The sequence below is a fragment of the Pseudopodoces humilis genome, chromosome 5 (genome assembly GCF_049639895.1).
Source record: "Pseudopodoces humilis isolate 2021_Gansu_Grassland_sample_001 chromosome 5, ASM4963989v1, whole genome shotgun sequence".
NCBI lineage: Eukaryota > Metazoa > Chordata > Aves > Passeriformes > Paridae > Pseudopodoces > Pseudopodoces humilis.
In genome coordinates this window covers 45,556,991-45,581,334 of record NC_142204.1, presented here as the reverse complement: position 1 = coordinate 45,581,334, position 24,344 = coordinate 45,556,991, and the positions used below count along the sequence as shown (strand labels likewise).

Genomic DNA, 24,344 nt, shown 5'->3' with positions numbered 1-24,344 from the left:
GGAATGGCAGCAGTTAGACACTGTACCTTACAATGGGCAGCTCCTTGCATTCCGGTGCTTCGTGTCCTTCACACCAGGTTTTGATTCTGATATTTTGATATTGGCTTTCCAATATCTGATGTCTAGTTTTCCACTGTCTAAAGGGGCCCTGAATGTGTAATATTAACAAAAGCCGATTTTGGGAATGTCTTGTGAAAGCAAAGCTGCCAGTACATACATAGTTCAGTTTGTTTTCAAATATATGTGTATCAGTTAGCTGTTTCATATTTTAACAAGTAAAACTAATTGAAACCTGCATGATCTTAGAATGTGCATGTGTTACTTATTTAACAGGTAAGGTTTTACTGTGTTAGTTAATTGCTACTTCTTGATGCAAAGTGGTTTTACTCTTTATTTTTTCTTTCCTACTATCTCTGATGGTGAAGGATATTCAGAAATCCTTTTTGCAACTTCCCCAGTCATGCACACTGTCCGTCCAACATTCTATAAGGGTATTGTCTTCCTTTTTTATCACTATCAATGCAATAGAGCCAAAAATCCTATAAGGGCTTGCACTTGGGGCATTTGCAGTCCATTCAGTTCCACATGCCATAAAGGGAGGAGCGTACCACCTTCATAGCTCCCTTCTGTCTACCATTTCCCATTACTCTGACAATGTTCTCACTTTCCAGATATCTTCATTTTACTTCCAGATGAATAGAAATAATGTTTTTCAGAATTTTGGCAGTTAGGTACTTTTTAAGTATTTGGCAGTTTTTGTGGTACAGAGCATGCTTAGTAAAGTACATAGATTTTACTTTATAATTTCTTAGTGTAGTAACTGCCTAGGATTAAATTTCAAAATACAATACTTTAGTCACCAATTTCCAGTAATGGAATTAATGAAAAATGTGCTATACTTTCCCTCTATATGTTCTAAGTTAACATAGTAACTTCTTTTAATATTTTTTTTAAAATGTATGAAGTCACAACTGCGTATTCTGCTTTGTTTTTCTATTGTGTATTTAGTTCAACCACTTTATCCAAGGATCAGAAATGTTACAACAGCTGCTGCTGAGACCTATGCCAATATCAGTTGGGAGTATGAGGGACCAGATCATGCGAACTTTTATGTTGAATATGGTGTAGCAGGCAGTAAGAAGTCATTTCATTAAATTCTGCTAAAGTTTTGAGATGTGTTTTTGAAAATTTTGATAGTAAATGGGGCCTTTAATTGACCCAGTGTTAATGATAGCTCTTAAATGTCTTAAATTATTTTTTAATTTGATCAGGAAGATTAAATAATTTTCATTTTAATACACACCAATGTTTAACAGATTTTTGATGAATAGATAGAATATGAACCTTTGTTCCTTTGTATTATTTTATAAATTCTTTTGAATGTGGGCTAATAAAAATGTAGTTTGCATGAAGTTGTTTATCATGAAGTGATTATATGTGTAAAAATATGATTACTTGCATTAAGATAGGATATAAGGATTTTCCTAAATTATGCCAAATTCAGAAAAGAAAAAAGATTAAATAAGATATCCTTTATTAAATTAAAGCTTAAAATAAGTTATAAATCAATTTATGTACTCTTATTGCCTAAAACCAGGTTTAGAACTTTGATAATACTGGTAATAGTCAAAACAAAGTTAGCTAATAAAAGCAAAATACTTCTTTTTGAATACCCCATCCTTCTAAAGTTATGACTAAAGGTGACTAATCTGAAAATTGAAATAGAAATGCCTTTTTCTGGATATTGGCCAAAGATGTAGCTGAGACTGTTCAAGAAAAAGAATGCAAGAGAGATTCAGATTTTGAAGTGGAACTTCTTGACCAAAATAAATATTGACTGAAACTGCAGAAGTGTCATTTAATTAAATGACTAAAATCAATTTTAATGTATCTCATAATTACAAGTTCAATTAGCATTTTTAGAATAAATTAAATTTGTATTTCTTTAGTACAATGGAACAAATGTTTAAAATAGTTTCATAATTACTGTACAGCGTATTCTTCAATATGTTGCATGCAATTTATTACTCATAATTTTATATAATTTTAATATTTTTTATTTAATTTTAATATTTTTAAGAGAACAGCTATTTTTCTCAGATGATCCATAGTTTAGTCAAGTAACTGTCAGTAGTATTTTGTCTAGAAATTTTCAGTAATACAGAGAAAATTACAACTCCAATATGTTGTTTTCCTAAAATTTTTATAGGCAAAGAAGATTGGAAAAAAGAAATTGTAAATGGTTCTCGAAGCTTCTTTGTCTTAAAGGGTTTAACACCAGGAACAGCATATAAAGTCCGGGTTGGTGCTGAGGGCCTGTCTGGTTTTAGGAGTTCAGAGGATGTGTTTGAGACAGGTCCAGGTGAGGCACACTGTACCAATTCTGTATCCTAGTCAGAATTGTGGTAGACCAACTGCTGAAATGCTGAATTGCTTCTAGCCAAGAGATGTTGCAGCTAGAATCTTTGCATGTTCCTTTTATAGAGCAATGTTATTTTATAAACTCCTAAATAATGCCAGTACATTTATATGTAGATTATGAATGCTTCCATCCTTTCGATTCACGCTACTTGACTGATGTTTGTACTAGGGGCAAGATATGCCCTGCTCACACTCCATCTGTGTGCTGTGCACTGAAGATGACCTATTTCTTATATTTCCAATTAGATGGCTGTATTTAAATAACATCTCTATTTATAGAGCTAAAATATTTGCATAATCAGAAAGTGCAGATTCAATTTGATGTCTCATGTAATCTATTTATACCAGTGTTAAGACATTCCTACTTGTAAATCTCTCTTTTCCTCCCATATAATTGTTTTATATGGATTTTGATGTCACACATATATCCTGGGAATCAGTAAGGCTGTTTAAGTTCAGACTGCAGTCCTATTTCTTCATAAGCAAATCAGCTATGCCTGCCCATTCCACTCAGGGAAAAGGTTCTACTGGAAGGCTTTTTGATGTTATGTTGAATATGTCGTTGCCATTGCATGCCATGCCATCATCATATTCTTGTTATTATTTTTGTCTTTGCTAGCCACTTCTGCTCATTCCAATTATTTTATATAGCAGTAGCCCCACTAGCTCCAGAATGTTATGTTATAAGAAAGTAATTTAAATATGAAAATACACTTGAACATTATATTATAATTATCAGGCAACAACATAGGTAATGGGTATGCCAGTTTGAAAGTGAGCACCTTCTAAAATCATCATTTTTTTGCTTTCTTTTGTTCCATTTCTGTTCACAGTTTATGATGTTGCAGGAAGGTTTGAAAGCATGGTGCTGAATAACAGTGCCAGGCAAATATGTATGGGCTGAACACAGAACCAGAAACAGCTAGTGGTAGAAAAGCCTCTCTGTGAAATGTTGTGCAAATACACATCTGAAGCCTAAAGGAGCAGTAAACAAGGATCAGGGCTGTAATGTTATTCAAAACAAGCAGCATGGAAACCTTCCTAAAAGCATCTTTCTGTATAAAAATCTTGTGTCACACTGTCTTCAGCCTAGGTCAAAGCTTTTAAACACTGCAAAAAGATGGAGTGGCAAACACTGGACTATGCCCTTAATTAAGAATGAAACTTTGATACTTCATATATAGACTTTTCCCACATTTTTTTTTTTCTTTGACAAGCATTCCTATAGAGCATCTTCAAAGTGTGTGGGTTTATTTTCTTGGGCATTACCAGTACAGGATTCTGCATTGACTCCTGCATTAGTGGTTCACCAAGATGCAAGGTTTTTCTGCCTGAAGCAAATAATTTGCTTAGCATAGACAGGAAGTGTGCCATTTTTAAAGATGCACAGAGATCTAGAAACCCTTTCCTACTGGAAATGCAGTAAGTTAATACAGGAAACTGCATAAGTAAGTTTTCACCTTCCCATCTATCTTGCATATTTTTATGCATGAGTTGTTTGGATTGATGCTCTTTCTTACTACATTTGAATGTGAATTGTGCTTTTGCATTTTGTTACAGTATGTATAATACAACATTAATGCCTTATTATGAATGCAGATGCACAAAACTCAAAATAATTTTAACCTTAATATGAAAACAAAGTTTTATTTACATTTGTAGTTCAGAGGAAGATTACCTTTGTGATTTTTTTAATTGACACTTTTTAATATTTATATATATATATATTTATGTATATTTATATATGGCTAAAGAGTTTAAATATTTAGGTATATAAACTATATATTTATATGAGATGTAGAGACTTTTATGCAAAAATAGTTTAAATTATTTTTCATATAAGAGACAGTTTCTAAAATATCAGAAAACATAAACAAGGCTGAGAAATCTCCTGATTGTATCTCCACAATAACTAGGCACATTAACTCATTGAACTATTTAAATGAAAATCAAGTCATAGCTTTGCCCAGTAAGACCAAAAATAAGCATTTAAAGAAAGAGTTAATTTTAGCATAGTACTTCTAAAGTGGAATACACACTGTTCTTCTGTATGGAATGGACTGGAGATACTTATGTAGACCTCAGAAGTACTTAGTGTGTTCATAGAATCCCTCAGGAATGTGGGACCATTGTCAGCTGCTTTTCCAAGTTACCTGTCTCACACTCCTTAACTAGAAAATGACATTGAGACATTGGCTTGAATTCTGTCTGTTGAGCAGCTCTTCATAGACTTTCTTACTCTTGGGTTTTGGGTCTGGAGAAGAAGCTGAAGAATGAATAAGATAGATTTGGGTGGATGTTCATCTTCCTCTACTTCATATTTTCTTCTGTTTGGAGCATGTATCCCTAGCTCTGCTCACTTTTCCCACTTTCTCCCAGCAGCAAATCCTAAGTCAAGTTGCCTGTAGTGTCTTTCCACCAGTGGGGTAGAAGATAAGCTTCACCAGAATAATCCTCCTGCTGTGTTGGAGACCAGTAGATCCAGATCTTAGACCACATAGATAGTTCCTGTCCTTATTGCTGCCTGTAGTATTTTCTTAGTAGCTTGCTTATTATTTATGTTATCTTCTAGCTAGGGTCAGCATTTGGAGAGAAATAGTGCTAAGGGAAGGCTTCCCATTTGCATCGTGTTAAGCCCTCACTAATGCTAAATCATGGCAATCATGATAAATTAATTGTAGGATGAGGTATGGGTTTGAGGGAAGAAAGAAAACATGATGCTTAATAAGGTTTTAAAGGATGCTTCATTGTTGATTTTTAGTTGAAACAGAATGTTAGGGCCCTTGAATGACCCATCTGTTTCCCCATTTCAGAATGATGAGAATGCATTAGCTAATCAGCACTGGCTTTTTATTCATTTTGAGAATGCAATTGACATGTTTGTGTGAATTATATATAATTTGCTACATAATTTCAGTAGTTTAATTAATTCAAAATGGTTGAGAATCGTTTTGAGGTCATACTACCAATGTAGTATGCGCATAGATTTTGCAAAGTAGTTGCTAAGCTTAAATGTTAGCACACTTCTTATATACTGAAAAGTAACTTCTATGGTACTTGGAAATATTCTGAATAATGAAAATAATCACAAAATACAGAATCACTGTTTTTCTTAATGCTATCTATTTTTCACAGTGAATGTTATTCTTTAATGAACATTATAATGGCTATTATTTATCTGAAATAACATTTAAATACAGAAAAACATATTTTTCTTCTTTTATCTCTAGCAATGGCAAGTCGGCAAGTAGACATCGCTACTCAAGGATGGTTCATTGGTCTTATGTGTGCTGTTGCTCTTCTGATCTTGATTTTACTGATTGTTTGCTTCATAAGGAGGAATAAGGGTGGCAAGTATCCAGGTATGCTATTTAACCAGGATAGTGAAATTCATCTGTTGGTAACCCATAAAGACAGATCTCAGGCTTACCAGAAAATTACATTTGCTGCTGGTTTACATTTACACATACATTTACATATGCACTGTATATATGGAAAATCAGTTTTACCATTTGGTGGGCTTGACAGGAGCTATCTATTTCTATCTATTTATAGAAAACCTGCATCTATTTCAGCATAAGTGAAGGACCCTCTTCATTCCCAGAGGGTCATGTCAGTGCGTGACCTCTCTAGAGAGGTTTGAGCTTTGTTTGGAACATCACCACTAGTGCACATTCCACTTTCTGAAGTCCAATGCAGATGGGTTTAATCCACTAACATGAGTTGAGTTAGAATTTATTTGGTCAGAAAATCCTAATGATAGCCACTGGTTACTTTAAAGTATGGGGAATGCATGTCATAGGATAAATCTCTCCATATATTATATTGTTTCCAATATCTTGAGTTTTTCCCAGAATCTGTGTCATCTTCAGCCTCTGCAGTTTTGCAGCTAAATTTAAAGTTACCATCCTTCTGTTAGGCTGGGGGTTTTTTTCTGTATATAAGAGGAGGTGTAGAATAAACATTTTTTATAGTAGGTCTAGGAATGGCCAAGTATGTTTTATAATTTTTAATTAAAATTTGGAAAAACAATGTATATCTTTTATCAAAACATGCATCCCTCCTGATGTACATGTTACAAAAGGCATGTATGTGTATGTATGTATGTATGTATGTATGTGGACATATAGGTATCATATATATATATTTCCCTCGTCTTACATTTCTTTCTGTGGAGTAGCTCCATAGACCAAAGCTCTCTTGAAAAGGATAGCGAGAACCAGTTTGCACAGTACTGCCAGATAGGATTTCAGAGCAGCTGTTGAGGTATGAGTGGCTATGATGGAACTTCAAGTGAGCATCAAAGGATAATCTGATTTTTCATTCTCCTGTTCTAGCTACAATAGAAAGTACACTTGCTAAGTTTCATGTAAAATCTTGATTTCATGAAAAAAATTATTTTCTCCTAAGGTTTGGAAATAAATATCCAGAATCTAAAATGCTTATTTAAAGTCAACTCAAACTTCTTGGAGTTCATGCTGTTAATTTGGGCGTGAAAAAGATGTATGCAAATAGAGAAGTACAAAAGAAAAATCCACACTTTGTTTTATTTTCTCCTGTTTGTTTTGACCAGTGCACTTCTGAAAACTTAGAAGAAAACAAAGAACTTCAGCTCTTCATAGGGAAATCTGCTGGAATAGAATAGCAGATTATTTTTCTGAGAAAATCTATTGAGTACAAGAATCCTACTTTGCCCAATCTAGCTGTTAGGTTGTTTTACAGAGAGAGCTAAGATTTCTAGTGACAGCAAAAATTAGGTAAGAGAAGTTTCTGTTCCAGCTGCTTATGCCTATGAAGAAAACAGATGATTAAGGAACACAGCATTACACAGAGTTATATGGCAGGGTGAAGACACCATCTTACGGTCATTTTCCAAATATTTGGATTTTTTTAAAGAGAAAATGAGATAACAGAGGATATAGAAAAAGTGATTCAGGTGACTGAAACAAGTGAAGTGATGAAGCTGAAAGGAGTAGGGAGGACATGGAGTGAACCACCATCTAGAGGAGGGTAAAAGAGAGGTTTGGAGTAAAAGTGTAGAGGGCAGTTGGATGCTAAGGTTGTCATTAGTTTGTGGATCCTTGATATTCTGTCCTGTTTGCTGCTTCTAAAGAGTTATTAGTTATAAGGTATATGATTTTCATGCACAGATACGTATGCATATACACACACATATATAAAGGTGGACCTGGACTGTTTATAAGATTTCCAGAATCAGTATGTACTGGTGTTTATAGAAGTGACTTTGTATTACTTGGGTCATTGCAAATGTACTGTTCCACAGGTAGTGACAAATGGAGAGCACTAAATTATGAAATTATGAAAATTTAAGTTATGAACTCTTTTTCCTCACGATTTTTGCATGTCATCTTGAGGTTGCCTGTGGTTTGTATAAAGTAATCAATTACTTCAATACAAAATTCTAGCAGCCTGATATATCTCAAGGTGTTTATGCATTATTGTAATCATGGACTTAGTGAATACTGTCAAGAATTATTCATATCCTCTTAAATAACACCATATAAATTAATGATGTAGAAATTAAGTGTGGAAATTGCCAGAGTAAAAGACAAGAGATTGTGTATTGGATTATATAACTCAATCTGCTAGACAAGGGAAAGATCTGAATAGATGCCAGAAAAACAGAAATGAAAAGGCAAAGGGAAGAACCATAAATATAATTCTTAAAGTCAGTATATTGTTTAATCCTGACAACAATCTTAATTTATAGGAATATATGTCATCTGTAAATATCTGACTCCTCAGGTGCTAGTGGGTTTCTGTGTCAATGTGCTACATTTATTATTTTATAGGGACAAGTTATATGCCTGGATTTATTCCCACCAGTGAACAAGGATTAAACCTAAAACCAGAATGTGCAAGAAATAAATTTGTGTAAAATTTAGGTTCCAGTGTATGTGACTTTATGTTGGGTTTGATTGTGTTGTAGAAAAGAAGAAGTTAACAAACCATGCCTAGTATATTGAGAATTATTAATAATGGGAAAAAATATCTAAAATTCTCTGGAGGCTTACCACATGAAATTAAAACAGAAAATGTACAAACCGACAGTGAACAAAAGTGAATCTGATTCAGATTGAGAAGAATATAAAGAGGAAATAGAGAACATTGTTAAGTAGAACTAAATAATTAAAATTTGATTAAACAATAACTCTATTAATAATCTGAATAAATATGTTATTTTAGTATGATTTTTAACAATCTTCTCTCATTAGCGCTAGAAATGAAAGAAAGAAAAAATTCTAATATGAAATGACATGCAGTCATACTTGAACAAAAATAAAATTCTATAACTAATTAACTGATCTTTTTCTTCAAAAAAAAGAGTAATACCCTAAGGCCCCATTTAAAAAAAATAGTTTTTTTTCAAACCACATTCCTGCCAAATATAATCAGTTTGAGAAATTAAGGTCTTAGACTTTCTCATCTTGCAATTTCATGGTAAAAATTACTATTTCAAATATTTTAGTGAAGGAAAAGGAGGATGCACATGCTGATCCAGAAATACAACCTATGAAGGAAGATGATGGAACGTTTGGTGAATACAGGTGAGCAGTTGATGTGGTTTGTCATGTTCACTGTTCATGTCACACATGTATGTATATGTATCACACTTATTAATTTAAGACTAACTTTTTTTTTTCCATGTCAAAGATTCTGTATCCAGTGTTATTTAGAACTAAAAATAGCATTTCAGTCACACCATTAGAAAAAAAATAAATGTGTAAGCTTAGTATAAGCCATTTGGTAATGCAAGGTGAAACCCAGATTCAAACACAATTGTATATGTTTGATAGTCAAAGCGTGGAATCTTTATTTCCAAAGCCATCTTTCAGATAGTTCAAATGCCAAATACAGTGACTTTTCAGTTAGGGCACTATGTTGAGCATTATAGTTTTTGAAAATAAATTTCCAGCTTAAGCCTGATAAAGACAATCTGGTGTTACTCTGACTGGAAAACAAATGTGTTTAAAGTAGCTGCCAGTACTAACATCTAATCCAGTAACAAAGTGAAGTTATACACAGAGGTGAAGGAGTGTCCTACAAGAAATCTCCCTTTCATGTATTTCAGTACAAGATACATAGCAAGCAGCTTCAAAGCATGCAATACAGCTCTTATTTGTGACTGCCTTTATAGTAAATGCAGTCTAGCCAAATCTGACATTACCAAAAGCATGCCTTGGCAAGACTATTCATACAACAGCTATAAATATAGCTTATTAAGTAAGCAGTATATTTGTTTTTTGATTAGTACAAAAAATAATGTTATTATTTTCTAAAAAGGTCAGTATGACTATATTTTACACGGGTGTTATAATAGATACTACATTCCTGTGGAAAAGCAGGGTTTTTTTCAAGAATTATCTACTTTGTTGCCATAGCTTCTTCATAGAAGAAAGAGGTACATCTTGATCTGACAGGACTAGATGTACAGTTCTAAATGCTAAGGAACAGTTTCTGTTTATTCTTCTTTGATTAAAAACAATATACTTCATTCTGAGCTTAATGAGTTCAGAATAGTATTTTATTACAGCTTTAAGTGCATATCAATTATCTAAATTCAGCTGGTAAAAAGGGAAGTGTGAAGCAATCTTTGGAAGTAGAGTTAAAAAAGTACTGTATAAGCTTTCCGTGGAAGTCTAGTTTGAATACTCCTGTATTGCTCCACTGCTTGTTGATACTTGGAACTTTTAGCAGCAGAAACTGACCTTTGTACAGAATTGTACAAATGATATGACCTCAATACATGTTTTCTCAGGCCTGGAATAAGTATTCAAGCCTGCTTTCATGTGTGACCTGTAGCAAGATTTGAATTTATGTCTCCATATTGAGGTGGCTAAAGCGTGATCTAGTGCTTTATTAAATTATTTTATAATGCATTTATTCACTCATGTCCAGTGAATATGGCCAAATGCATGCCAAGCTTTCACGCTTGTTCACATGAAAGAGTTCATTCTATGTACCCTGCGAAAACTCCTTTTTAAAATGTATTTCTGTGTAATTAGTCTATATTGGGCTTTCCTCTTTTTTCCTTAGAGACAGGGCAGGAGCAGCAACCAGTCAGATTACAGAAGATATCTTGTCATCCTCTCTGCAGCCCAGCATCACTGCAGTCACTCAGTTCCCAGTTTGTCTGCGTCACATGATGCGGTGCTTCTTTGAGGAAAAAGGGTATTAGGGTTTCCCTTGGAAAAAAATGTAATTTTTGAAAGATTTAGGAATTCGAGTATTTTGAACTTTTTTCATCACTTCAGGTCCATGTCTGCTTGGACAGGAAAGAAACTGGACAAGGAAAAGAAAAGAAAAGGTAGCTGTGCCAATTCTTCTGAAGCAGACCCTGTCTTTACCAAAGCAAAGTCTGTGAGATCTGACAGATCCAACTTCTTCAGAAGGTCAGGGGATCAATACTCCAGCACCAGATCAGAGACCTCCTACACCAGGAGGAGGGCTAGGCAGTCTTCAGAGCTTACAAGGGTTAGTTCTGTCTCTGCTTCCCTCTGCCAAGAGGAAAAGAGGTCAGACGAATGGAAGTACAGGCATGGCTCTAGACATCATGCTTCTGAGCAACAGATAATGGGGTCGAAGGAGGGCTCAGATTCTCAGGCAGGACAGCCATCCCCTTTCCAGCAACCCCCCAGCTGCAACTCAATTGGTGGCTTACTGGCAAGGCAACATTCTTCTCTCCAGCACTGGTGCAGCCAGACCCCAGAATGCGGCTCAGATTCAGAAGACACTCAGAGCTCCTGCCACAGGAAGGCAAGACCTTCTACTCACTTCTCCGAATCTGAGAAGAATTCACTAATGAAATCTGTAATTTTGCCTGAGCTGGCCACTGTCTTAAAGGATGCTTTGACAGCAGCCAGACAAAGCATAACGTCTGTGGCACAGGCTAGGTCCCATTCAGTAAAGCATCCCAGGGTACCAATTGCAGAAGTTCCACTGGTTCCTTTAGAAGCATCTGGGAGCAGTTCCCAGATTTCTGAGTCTGATCATATGGACTGCTTCAAAAATGAAACAGCTTCTGGGAAGGAGAAACCTGAAGCTGATAAGGCCTTGGAGGTTGAATCAGCCTCTGAAGATGGGGAGGTGGCCTCTGAATCCCCTACAGAAGATCTAGAAGGACCAGATCCTCTGCGTAAATTTGACATGAAGAATCAGAATTACCTGTTTGAACACATAAAGAGGGTGCTAATGCTAAAATCTTCCAAATGTGAATGTGCTTCAGAAGAGCTGCTTATCCCCTCTGAAGAAGGCAAGGTAGATAATGCACTTCCTATCCATCCAGCTGTGGAAGATCTTGTCTGCAGGATTTGGGGAAATCCTGAAGCCAAGCATGAAGTCCCACCAGTCCTGCGTAAGCTCTATCCTTTTCCAGTGGATAAAGCTGCTTTGTGGGGGACCTTGCCTGAGGTAGACAGATCATTGGTTACTGGTTATTCTGTACTGTCAGTACCTGGTAATACAGATGCTCTCCCTAAAGATCCTACTGACAGAAAGATTGAGGAAGCAATTAAAAGATCTTTTAAGCTAGTTGCAGCCCAGCTTGGAGTATCTATCTACTGCACTTACGTGTCTAAAGCTTTACTAATATGGTTAGAGGAAGAACGAGCCAGATTCAAAAAGAAATGGGTCCCATCTGGTGCCATGCAGAGAAAACACAGGCTGTGTAAAATTGCAGCTAATTTTATCCATGATGCAGCTGAGGATTCTCTTAGACTCACTGTTAAAAATGTGGCATGCCTCACTGTAGCCTGGAGAGCTCTATGGCTGCGTCCTTGGAGCTCATCGCTAGATCTGAAATGTAAACTGCTGTCTTTACCATACACAGGGGGCAAGCTGTTTGGTGAATCCTTAGTCCAGATCATGAAGGATTTCTCAGAACACAAACACTCCTTACGTCAGATGAAAAAAAAGAGCTCTGTTGGAAGTTCTTCCTGTTCTACTCACAAGTGTCTGAGCTCCTTGCGTTCTCCACCAAAGTTCAAAGGAGGGAAGGGAAAGTATAAGGTCTCACAATCACTTCATGCCAAGTATGAAAAGACATCTCACTTTCAGAGAGATACCAGACCATCAAGAGGAACTTTCTAAGAACACAGACTTGCTTCCTAGTTTCTCAGGAACTGAGAAGAGTGAAAGACAAGGAAATGTTTCAATATTTCTGGACAAATAAACCTGGCCCTAAGAAAATTAGTTGCTTCAAAGTAAGATTTAAATTATGAAGTTACTTAAATCTTAATGACTAATTAAGATATTCTAGAGAAATCATAGCTCTCAGTTTTAGGGGAGGGTTTTTTCACTCTAGGTTTCCTAGTGGTCTTGGAAATGGTTTGGGTTTGTTTGAAGTTTTGCACTCCTCAACCTCAAGAGAACACTTTTTGTGTGAGTTGGCTGGTCTGCAGGACAACATCAGATTTTTCTGCCATATTGATCTAGTGAAGGAAATAATACTTTAGGAAATTCAGGTGTTTCAGGAACTATGGAATGATTGTGGATCATGTGCTATATTCCTGTCACTGGATGGATTCATTCATTTTTACTTAATAGGGGAAAACAGTGCCTCTGTAGCAATCTGCACTGCATTCTCAGAATTTTTCTGAGTTGTAGAAGACTGAGACAGTAAAGTGGGCAGTCATTGTCTACACCAAGAACATTCAAGAAACAGAATAAGTACCACAGATCTGTGTTGAGGTCAGTGTAGGTGTATAAATCAGCCTAAATTTTCCTCCTGGTCCATAAATTGTGGGAAATTAAGAAGTTTTGACAGCTACAGACCTGTGGATTCATGGGTAGGAAGACTGGAAGCAAGCAACTAGAAGGGAAGGATGAAAGTCCAGTGGTCTGCAGAATGTTCAGGAAGATCAAACAGGACTAGGCAATGACAGTAGAAGGATTGCTAGTGTGGTAACACAGGATATTTGCACATTTTGGTGAATTGTTTTGCCTCTTCAATATTTTGACACACAGTATTTTTCCTAGAAATCCTAGGATATGCTGTGAGACACTGTGGCAGAGAGTTCTGGGATTGCTAGAAAATATAGTACTCTTCCTTCTTGTTCTGAATTGATTAACAATGAAAATAAAGTTTGTAACTACAACTGTGGGGTTTTTTCTCTTGTAGTTACTTAACTTGTAACTTAGGTGTGTTTCCACAGGGACGTAGCTATGATTTGTGCCTCAGGACTGTGATTCTAAGTTTGGTCCCATCCAGAACAAGGGATTATCTCAATGAACTGCCTGAAGAACTGAACAGTCCAATTGGATTTGGCAGTGGTCGTACTGTATTCTAATTTACGTATGTGGACTTTGACAGTTCTTGTTTTCATTCTTGAATACTTATGATTAACAATTTTTTCAACACATTGCTTTTTAAAGCCAGAGCTTCATCACCCAGTTTTTCCAGCTTCTGCCAGGATTGAAGATCAAGTATTACAGAGATGTTAATGCAAAAACTACTCAGAGGAGTAATATAGGTGTGCTTAAGTCTTAGCTAAATAATAGTAAAATGGTTTGAAGTATGGATTGACTCTAATAATATTGGGACTCACAGTCCTAATAATTTAGAAGTGTTAACAGAAGCCTGTTAGGTATAGGGACAGATTCTCTTGGAATGTGCAGGCAAGCCATAAGGTATGGAAGGTACTTCTGTGGCTTTACCTGATTGCTTTTACTTAAACATTTCTGGGCTATTGACCTGAGGTCACAGAAACAGGAATTTACTGCAAACAATTTTAATCTTCTGCATCCACTTTCTGTGTCTCATAGCCCAAAATGCTTTACCCACTCTATTTCATGTTGCCTTCCACCTGACAGTTGTGCTGTAAGGAAAATTAGTAATATTGCTAACGATATACTGAGTCTTTTTGCATGTCTATGAATGTGGCAAAGTTTAGTTGGGAACTAGTTGCCTGCTGGACTGCAGAGGCATCGTAAAAGTGTCTTCCCCATTCTGACTGGTTGCTGCATTTACCCATATCTAAGGAAGAAAAGTTGAAAAGTTGAAAGAAGAAAGGAGCTTTCAAGGTACATATTTCTTTCAATAACTGATAAGCTTGTGAAATGGAATTACTTTTTTTAAACAAGTAAATTTGTACTTTGCACTTATGTTATTTTTACCTTCATAGTTCTTATAACTCTTAATAATTAGCTTCAAGTTTGATATATGTTTCGTTAAACTAAGAAGAAAAAGAAACATATTCATACAATATCAATCAATAATGATTAAGATTTAAATCATGCTTTCAGAGTATGCTTTAATATTAAGCACTTTTCTTACTGAAGTGTATGTGGTGTGTAAAAGTGCTTACCAAAATGATTGGTACATATGAGTCTTTGAGAAATTTTCATCCTTAAAAAGGTACTAGTATGGAATTTATTTATACAGCAGAAAATAATAAAAGTATTACTACACTTAACTTCCATGGCTCTAAATAAAGAATTTGTACCCATTCTCACCTCATGTTTGGTTCCCTTCCAGTATTGTTTTCTGACTATTAATTATATAATTATATGCACTACATAAACTACACTTTCAAAAACTTCTTCAATTTCCCACTGTAATTTTAGTCAACCCAATTTGCACTTTATTTTTTAATATCACAGTATTATAGGTACACTAGGTACAAAATAAAAGTCAGCAAACAAAATCACAAACAGAAACTGAAAGAAACTATGATTTATCCTGATTGCATTTTGGAATAGTTTTATGAGCAATTGTAAGCAAGGCTGGCAAACCTTGAGGTTACAGTATTAAAATTTATGGCTTTATCATGTCTTGGCAATATAATATTATATATTCTACAGCCTAGAGTGTTCTATAACTCTTCCTAATGTAATTCAGCAGGTTTTGCAATTTGCTTCTTGGCAACAAACAGATAATACATTCATCACCAGAGCACAGAGCCCCTCCTCTGTTTTGAATCCCTAGGGTAGCAAAAGTGTTGTCCAAATCATTGACGTGTTCACTTTTTCTCCTTTTCCTATTTGTTTGGTGTTTTTGTCTTTCTTCCTCAATTTCTTTCTCTTCCAATCAAAAAACTGTGTTCATCTAAGAGTCATAATCCAGTTTGATACAGAAAAAGCAGTACCATGGCATATGTTTTCTTTTCTGAACCAGAAGCATAAAGCATCTTGGACAATCCCACTTGTTTTTCCACTGCCAGAGTCCTGGCAGAACCTCTCTCTAGACTTATATAGAGCAAGAACTAAAGGAATCCCCAGGTTCATTTGATTTGATTTGATTTTTGTACTTGCTGTGACTGTGCTCTCACACCAGTGCCTACCTCTGTGCAGATACACTCCTGGGTAAATCTGCAGTTTTGTTTGGTTTTAATTATAGAGATAGTAGAATTCACATCCCGACTAAAATGTAGAAAAATCTTATACACAAGTAACCGTGTAAGTATTTCTTCATTGTCTTATACATAAACTTTGCAAAAATATAAATAAGAAAACCATAAGAGCAACAGGTCTCATACTCAGATTTTTCTAAATTGTAAAGGCAAATCAAGCTTTTCATTGGATTAAACACAAAAAATGTTGATATCTTTAATACAGTAGTAGTGTAATATTTATTTATGTATATTCCAACCTGGTGAATTACACTGGTTACAGTCATATTTTAGAATATTTGTACAGAGATTCATGACCAATTGGAATATGATAATTTTATTAATTTTAATAATATGGTAATTTTAATTTATTTTCATTTCTGTGTATTATGGTGTAAGGAATTATGAAGTTATTCACCTGAAATTAAACAACAAACCATATATGCCAGATCTTCCCTGGGAGTAGGACTGGTTACAATTGCAAAGGGAGGCCCTGGCCTTCATTTGACTCATACCACCTGTTTTAATGACTATTAATACCTTCTGATGGGGGCACTGGAGAAACTACATTGTGTATGAGTATTAAATACTTGACTCCATCTTCAACCTTTTAAATACATGGCCCTTCCAAAATGAACTTTCTTCAGTAATGCATCTGTAATCTGCTTGTGTTCACAGCGGTATAAACACTTTCACTTTGCTGATGGATTCTTGAAATTTTGGAGTAGTCTTTTAAAGGTTATTGGCCTGTTTGTTTGCAGCACCAGTGAGCACAGATCAATGACAGACATTTATCCTAGTGCCTTGTACACAGCAATAAGTAAAACATCAAGCCTGACACAGTCACATTCTGAGGTTTTGCTTTTGTGTACTTTGAGCATGAAGATTTTCATACATGTAAATAACACCTAACACCTTTTTTTCTGGTGTACATGCAGAATGATTAAATCTCTGGTATGCTCTTTCTGTAAGTATATGCATATTAGAGGTGGCCTTCTTTTAGAATTTAATAACTTAGTGTTTTGAAAAACAAAAAAAAAAAGGTGATGAGATGAGGAGAAACAGTGTGATAGAAAATGGTTTTCCAGCAATAGTTTCTCAACAGGGCTTTTGTTGGCTAACTGTATGATCTGTGTGGCCTTGTACATCCTATGTAATATATATATATATATATATATATATATATATAAATGGTTTCTCTGGGTGTTCAAAGGCATTAATTAGGAAAAAATGCAATATTTGAAGATCTAAGACATGAAGTTTTAAGAATGAGAGGGTTAAAATAATTTGCTGAGTATATATTCAGCCTAGCATTCTAGAAATTGTAAAATGTAATTTTGTTTCTTTAATATTTTATATGTTTTTCTTTATATTTCCCATAATAATACAAAAAGTAGCTGTGAATCTTAATGAAAACCCCAAACTACTTCCTCTTTTTGTACCCTATATGCAAATCAAGTCACATGTTCTGTTTAAGACAAGGTAAATAATTGCACCCAAAAGTGCAGCTGGCAATAGTGGGTTTCAAATCAAGATGCTTTGGAGCTGCTGCTGAAATCTTCATCTTGAAACTGAAGTGCAGTGTAAAGGATTCTGAAAAGAGCCCAACTATATCTATTTCATGCCATACAAGCCTACCACAGCTGCAAATTTATTTGAGAATGCTGATGGTGCTGCAGCTTTTCCACTGACAAAGGAAAGACCACAGTACTTTGCTACAGAGATCTCTTCTACTGGCCCTTCTTTCATTTCTTTTTTCTGTTGTCCTCCAAATCACCATCATCATTGTCAGAACATTACCAGTCAGGGAGTAGGGTAGGGAGATGGATCTGATAAGAAATGAAAAAGAATGAGCATGCTCTCAGTTCCTCAACTCTAACTGCTGTAAGCTGAATTGTTGCTTTTCCTGTAATACAGTAAATATTGTAGCAATTTTAAGAGCAACTTATTATTGATAAAATACTGATCACTATCAGGATATGGACTTTGCTTTTCTTCTTAGGCTATTTTCATTTGTTTCTTCTGCACCCTTTTAATGGAATATGTAGGTCTCTTGAAAGGTAAGGCTGAAAATTGCAAGTCTGGACTGCATTATGTAACAAATTATTTGAAATGCAGCACTTTTATTTTCTTTATACTAGTAAAGAAAATCAGTATATTTCATTTAACCAAATTCATTCTTCATTCATTTTCAAGGAGTCAAAAAAATTAAGAAGTTTAACAGACTAACTTCACAGCACATCATAAGCTTGTTACTTTGGAGAACAAACAAATTATTTTTTTATAACTTTACAACCCACTTCTTAATGCTTGCAGTTGCATCTACATGGCTTCCAAGCCAAGGGCACAGGTCTTACCACTGAAAATTCATGCACGATGGGAAAAAAGAAACCAAAAACACAACTCCCCCTCCCTCCACTGAAGACATTCTCTATTTAAACCATTCTTACCCCATGTTTTCATGTGAACTGCATCATATTGATTTGTCTCTACAATGTGATGTGGGTTTACTAAAGGATTATAGGGCTGCACACATGCTTTTCATAAACTCTGCATGCATGGCTGATTTTGTCTTAGTAAATAGTACGTCAATTAATCCCATGTTTGTTTGTTTGTGTCTCCAGCGATGCAGAGGACCATAAACCTCTAAAAAAAGGAAGCCGGACACCTTCAGACAGAACTGTGAAAAAAGAAGACAGTGATGATAGTTTAGTTGACTATGGAGAAGGTGTAAATGGTCAGTTCAATGAGGATGGCTCCTTTATTGGACAATATAGTGGTAAAAAAGAGAAAGAACCTGCAGAAGGAAATGAAAGCTCTGAGGCTCCTTCTCCTGTAAATGCCATGAATTCATTTGTGTAACCACAGAACTTGATCCCCTCGTATCTTCAGTTTGCTTAAAGCACTTGTGCATCCTCCTTCTCTTACTATGAACACACAGGTAATGGAGCTCCTCACCACCAGATGTTAATGCTATGAGAATATGCAGGTTAATATCAGTACACAGCATAATGACACAGTAAGTGGTATGTTACTATGAATCAAAATAGAAAATTCAAATTTTGTTCAAAACTTGGCTATTTTTACTTTTTTTTTTTTTAAAGGAACTGACACAAACAGTAACATCAACTTGTAATTTTGTTTCCTGTTGAGAATACGATATAATGCATGGAAAAAAAAACCCCTACACAACTCACAGGTAATCTTGTGTACACTATAAAAACATGGTTTGACAATTTGTTATGCAGTCCTCAGCTGAATCCCTGGATATGAATTCCGTTCTCATTGTCAGAGTGTTATAGTAGTATTATATAGAACTTCAATGTCTTTGTGGACATTGTTGTGAAATTGGTGACTTAATGTCTAGCTATCATATGTCTTTTTGCAAGACAGTTAGGAACAGTATGTACAGTATATAATTGCTAAATGATTTAAGTATGACACTTGCATTTGCTGAAGCTTAATGAGACCCTATTATCTGCTCTTTGCTCCTATTACTTTATAACCTTTTTAATCTACCAAGTATTACAGCAGTACAGTATTCTATTTTTACATCAAAACACATTGAATTGATTTTAGGGCATAAAAATATGCATTGCAATGCATTTTGGAATTTGGACAGTCACTGAAAGAAAAACTTTAAAAATGAGGGAAAATATTCTGGAAAACACAGGGCAAAGTACATTCAGTGCCTTTATACAATATGCATTCCATAATGTGCTGTACTGCTAAATCAGTTGGTGCAGTAAACTGTGATTAGCAGACTACTGTCATTGCCAAATAAAGGAAAAATGTGAAGAAAAAGAAGTGTTATGAAACTGTTATGCTAAAAATGGAAAGTTTAAAATATTTTAAATTACATAAAGAAGAGTATGATTTTTTTCCCTTTAAAAAAAGCTTTCTACGCAGTTACAGCACAACATGTTTTCATGGCCTTAGAATACTTAAAACAAAAATGAGAATAAACAAACAAAAATCCCAAACCACAACCAGAATTAAATTATTTACTAATGCAGCAAGGTACAAGCTCTGGTAAAATAAATCATTAAAAACCCAAACCAGCTGACTCCATTGGTGAGAGCGCATTTCTCTCTGTGTCCCAGTCTGATCAGTGTGGCAGCTTTGTAATTATCTCCAGCCTGAAGCAGTGTGGGGGTTACTGCTCGGAACCACAGCATTCCATCTGACAAGTGCTAATAGGGTTTATTGGTAAAGGATTACCCTTATCGGTTAAAAAATTATTTTCTCGCATACAATATCAATGAAATGTTTACCTCCAAATATAAATTTTTAAAACAACCTATGGTTGAAGGAATGCTCAGTTTCATTTGCCAATAAATTGGTTTTTCATAACTTGCATCAAGTTTAATTTTAAGTAAGCTTTTTATATGTAGATATTTTGTTGAATTTGTAAATACACTTAAAGCGTAGATGCTATATGCTTCTAGGTGTTACAGACAAATAAACCAAGAAAGCTTATGTTGTACTGTGTAAGAAGTACTATAGCCAATGGTGTGCATGGTATTTTAAAGCATCTACTTCATTTTTTTGTTTGTTTTTGCTGTGAGAACAAAATAGTGATCTGCTCATTTACTACAGTTTCCAACTAAACCATTCAGAGCTTTTGCCAGTGCACTACATTAGCCCATAGGACACCTTGCAGCTTTCATGTATATATTGTAGGTAAAGCACAATTGAAGTAATCCCAAGTGTAACCCAGCTGTAATAAGCTTCTTTCGCACCTTTGAGCTTTCCATTGGTCAGTTTTTTTAATGGGAACCGAAACACGAAATGAATTATATGAACATTGATTACAAAGCACAAAGAGAACATTTCTTAACAGGATTTGCCAATGGTTTTGGTAAAAATGAAATACCATTTTACTCTTATTTAATTGTAGATGCTGAATTATCTGTGCATGTGGGGGTAAACATACAGGCTCACTTCTGTAATAGTGCAACAGATTTTGTATTAAAAATAAATGTGGTTTTAAAATTTCACTGTTTGTTCTGTTTACACTAGCAGTAAAAATCACATCGGATTCATCCTGTAATTAAGAATTCAGTGGAAAAAAAGCATGAAAGAACTCTGACAGTTGTTCCCATGATGTTATAGAGCTTCCATTACTGCTATCGAATTATTTACAGAAAGTTGCATACCTTCACATGCTACCATTTGAAAAAATGGTAAATTTGACCATTTCCCATTGAAATCTACTATTTGCATTTTACTTCCATGGATGTTTTTACTATTTATTTAGTCATATTACTCCAAAGAAAAGAACTGAAATAGTCATGTTCCATACATGTAAGAGTGGATAGGAGAAAGTAAGTATGTTGATTTGAAATTAAGAGCCCTCATATAGGATCCCAAATAAGGATTTTGTGTCCTAAAGGAATTGTCTGACATATAAATTTATGGCTATCTGTTTTTAAATAGTATATGAAGTGAGGAATTTTTAGATATCATCTTTTACAGTACACAAAATCCATTGCAATGCTCTTTTCATACCTTGTCTATTCTATATATGAATGGAAACAGACTGGGCAGGAGGGCAGCTGTTCTGCATAGAAGACTGCAGGAGAGCCATGGATTCCAAGAGATGCAGGTGCTTCAGGAGATGTATCCAAAAGTTGATGTGTGGGCATGATGCTTGAAAGAGAGATCTTATCACTGAATCAGAAGCCATTCTATCAGCCTTTCCATATGTAATTGGAAATTCTTGAATATTTCAGCTGCTGTTATCTGCAGAGACTCAACTCTGGCACTTCTATCTTCAAATATCTTCACATTATCTTCAGATACTGTCTGTCTTGGTTTTTGTACAGGTATCTGTTGATTTTTGCAGCAATGTAAATTGTCTGGGAGATATGAAATAAGCTGTTTCTGTTTCAATTAAAGAATATTTCCTGAAAAGAGAGGTCTGAGTTCCCTAGGCTTAGTTGGGAAGAGGGATTTCATACAGTAACGATTTTTGGAGATGCATACGTTATTTGTGCATGTTCCCCAAAGTGTACTAATACTTATAGTTGCTATATTTTCATTTTACTGATATACCTTTGCTTTTGATTTTATTCTCACTGAAGTGATTGTATAAATCCTGAGGGAATTAAAGAGGCTACCCCAATGGTAATTTTTCTTGTAATCTATTCTCACATCATTCCTAGGAAAATACAATTTTCTCATGGTTCCATGTAGCAGAAGCAAAGTGGCAAAAAAAGAAAAAAGTAGCAGAAGCAGAGTGGAAATTCTCTTTTCATGATGTCTGGTCTATTTTAAAACAGAAACCCTAGGAATTATATATGAAGAAATACTACCATATGGAAGTGTCTTCTTTTCTTAAAAAAAAAAAAAAAAAAACAAACAAAAAACTTTGGAGAAATTCAGAAAGAAAATGAGATTCCAATAATTTCTGAAAACCAATTGTCCTTTCCTGTGTTTCTGTCACAGTCTTTCTGTTTTCCCCCTTCATCTACCTTTGAAAAGAACATTTCAGAGAGTTGGCAAAAATAGCAACTGGTTTTATGGGAAGATGGAAATAACTGAATGTGCTACTTGTAGGAATCTACCCCTAAATGATGCCCCTAGAGTGAAAATAAATACCACTGGCAATCATGTTTTAATCTCTGGATTTCATCTGAATGAAGGGATCTCTGGCTGCTCTTTGTACATGAGAAGTGGAAACTTTAGACCAAACTGTCAAGATAAATACATGTCAGCAGGACTATGACAGACAGTAGATGTGATCCATTGTGACGGTAAGCAAGGAGAAAAACGGTGATCCCAGTGTTCTCATAAATTTTGGCAGCAAAAATATACACCAGGTTCCTTACTGTGCTCACATGTAAATGAGCTGGTAAAAAAATTGTGATCATGTTCAATACCTGAAGGATGGATTCTTCATTTGGGGTTGGAGAAGTTTGCCCTGTTGTGAATTTGGCAGCACTGGCTTTGTCCCTCTGGGAAAGCTGCACAGGATAAATTTGAAGCCAGCTGGCAAGTAATAGGTTTGCATATGTTTAAATTGGAGAGTGGCAGGGCAGGAGACAGCTCCTGTCACCTGGACCCAGCCAGCCTTTTGACCTGTTTCATCTTGCCCTAAAGTACTCAACTAAAATAAAGAAGTTGAGAAGGTAGTATGGTTTCCCTGCCAGCTGAAAAAAACCCCCATGGCATCATGTCAGAAATCTAAGCCAGTGCTTATATTTAATTCTGCACGGCTTTCTATCACATTTTGGATATGAGTGATGAGGAGTAAACATACCTGGTCCATGCTCTACAAATATGGTTTTCAGACCTGAGCTTTCAAACAGGGAAAGTGATGCCAAACTTTTTAAAAATTACCAGGTCTTGTGCTACATTGAGGAATGAGCTACATTTACTTTTGACAGTAAACTGTACTTGATATGTATCTTCCAGAGTGTTCTTCTGTATTTCCCATGTCCAAAGACTTCAGAAGAGGGATGCTTTGGCTTTGAAACCCAACATCTTACCTGAGAGAGGATAGCAGCCCACTCCTCTGCCTTGTGTTTGCAAAGATCTAAAGGACTTCAAGACTTCACAGGGCTAAGCGAACAAATTAAGTTTTCTAAATGGCAGTGTTCAGGATATAGTTCAGGTAGATGTTCTGCAATGTATGAACTGTAGTGATGCTGGCATGAAAAGTTTGCCTGTCTGATGTGGCAAGAAGGGGTAGTGAAAATGAAACTATTGAGACAGAGAAATGCAAGTACAAAAGTATATCTGAGGTTACTTGGAAAGATTTGAGAAACAGCCAGTAGGGCAGCTGGCCTGAAGAGCAAAAAGAGAAAACCAGACAAATGGCAGAGGCAGCAGGAGACCTTGCTAGCGTGGAGCAGCACAGCCTGCTGGGTGCCGACCACACTATCTGTTGGTGACAAACAGCGTAAGATACAACATCATTCTCCTTCCAGATTTTTTTTTTAATTATTATTTATTTAGTTATTGTTCCAAGAGACTTAGAAAGACTTACCAATCTTAAAAATGTCTGTCAAACAACTGAAAATTGCTAGGGAGTTTGTAGATTTGACATAGGGGAAATACTAACTAGCTGGACAATCAAACACACAAAGTAGTTGCTTTAATTTCTTTACTTTTTGAAGTAAGCTGAAACTATCTCCTGGAAAACACCTGCTTTCTGCAGGTATAGGACAAGGCAATCTGAAAAGATCTTTTTCCCTTTTCCTAGGAATTTGACTAGTGCTGTTCTAGTAATATGAGGAAAATGGGCATTTTCCAAGCTGTTGAGATAAGGAAGATACAAGGGAGCCATACAAACTGTTTGGTAGATGAAGAACCTACACCATGAGGACTCCAAGCATGGAAAACCAAAGTTAACATTTTTGAAGAGTTTCTTCAAGAATAAAACTGAAGAGAGGAAAAAATAAAAAGACAGCTAATTGCAACAGTTTCTGGACAAATCAGAGTACAGATTAATGTAAAAGAACGCTGACATGGGCAGGAATAGTTTGATTTCCAGTAAGGAGAGGGAAAAAGGCCTTTGCTAGGCTATCTGATGACATGTAGGTACAAATACCACATGAAGAAGCACAA

General features: G+C 35.5%; 1 protein-coding gene across 27 annotated transcripts in view; it reads left to right on the top strand.

The window, feature by feature from the left end:
• NRCAM (neuronal cell adhesion molecule) overlaps positions 1-20,770 on the top strand; it is a 148,258-nt gene extending 127,488 nt beyond the window's left edge. For 12 of the 27 annotated variants that reach the window (XM_088054716.1, XM_005519280.3, XM_088054713.1 and 9 more), the window contains 3 exons: positions 5,652-5,783; positions 8,912-8,990; positions 18,395-20,770. In XM_088054716.1, coding sequence (XP_087910842.1) covers positions 5,652-5,783; positions 8,912-8,990; positions 18,395-18,632 — 449 coding nt within the window. In that variant the 3' untranslated portion in view covers positions 18,633-20,770. Of the gene's footprint in view, positions 1-425; positions 492-1,008; positions 1,135-2,209; positions 2,363-5,651; positions 5,784-8,911; positions 8,991-10,697; positions 12,532-17,772; positions 17,831-18,394 lie in introns of those variants that run through there. The other 15 variants (XM_088054699.1, XM_014249015.2, XM_088054695.1 and 12 more) reach the window with 5 other exon arrangements.
• Positions 20,771-24,344: the final 3,574 nt, after the last annotated feature.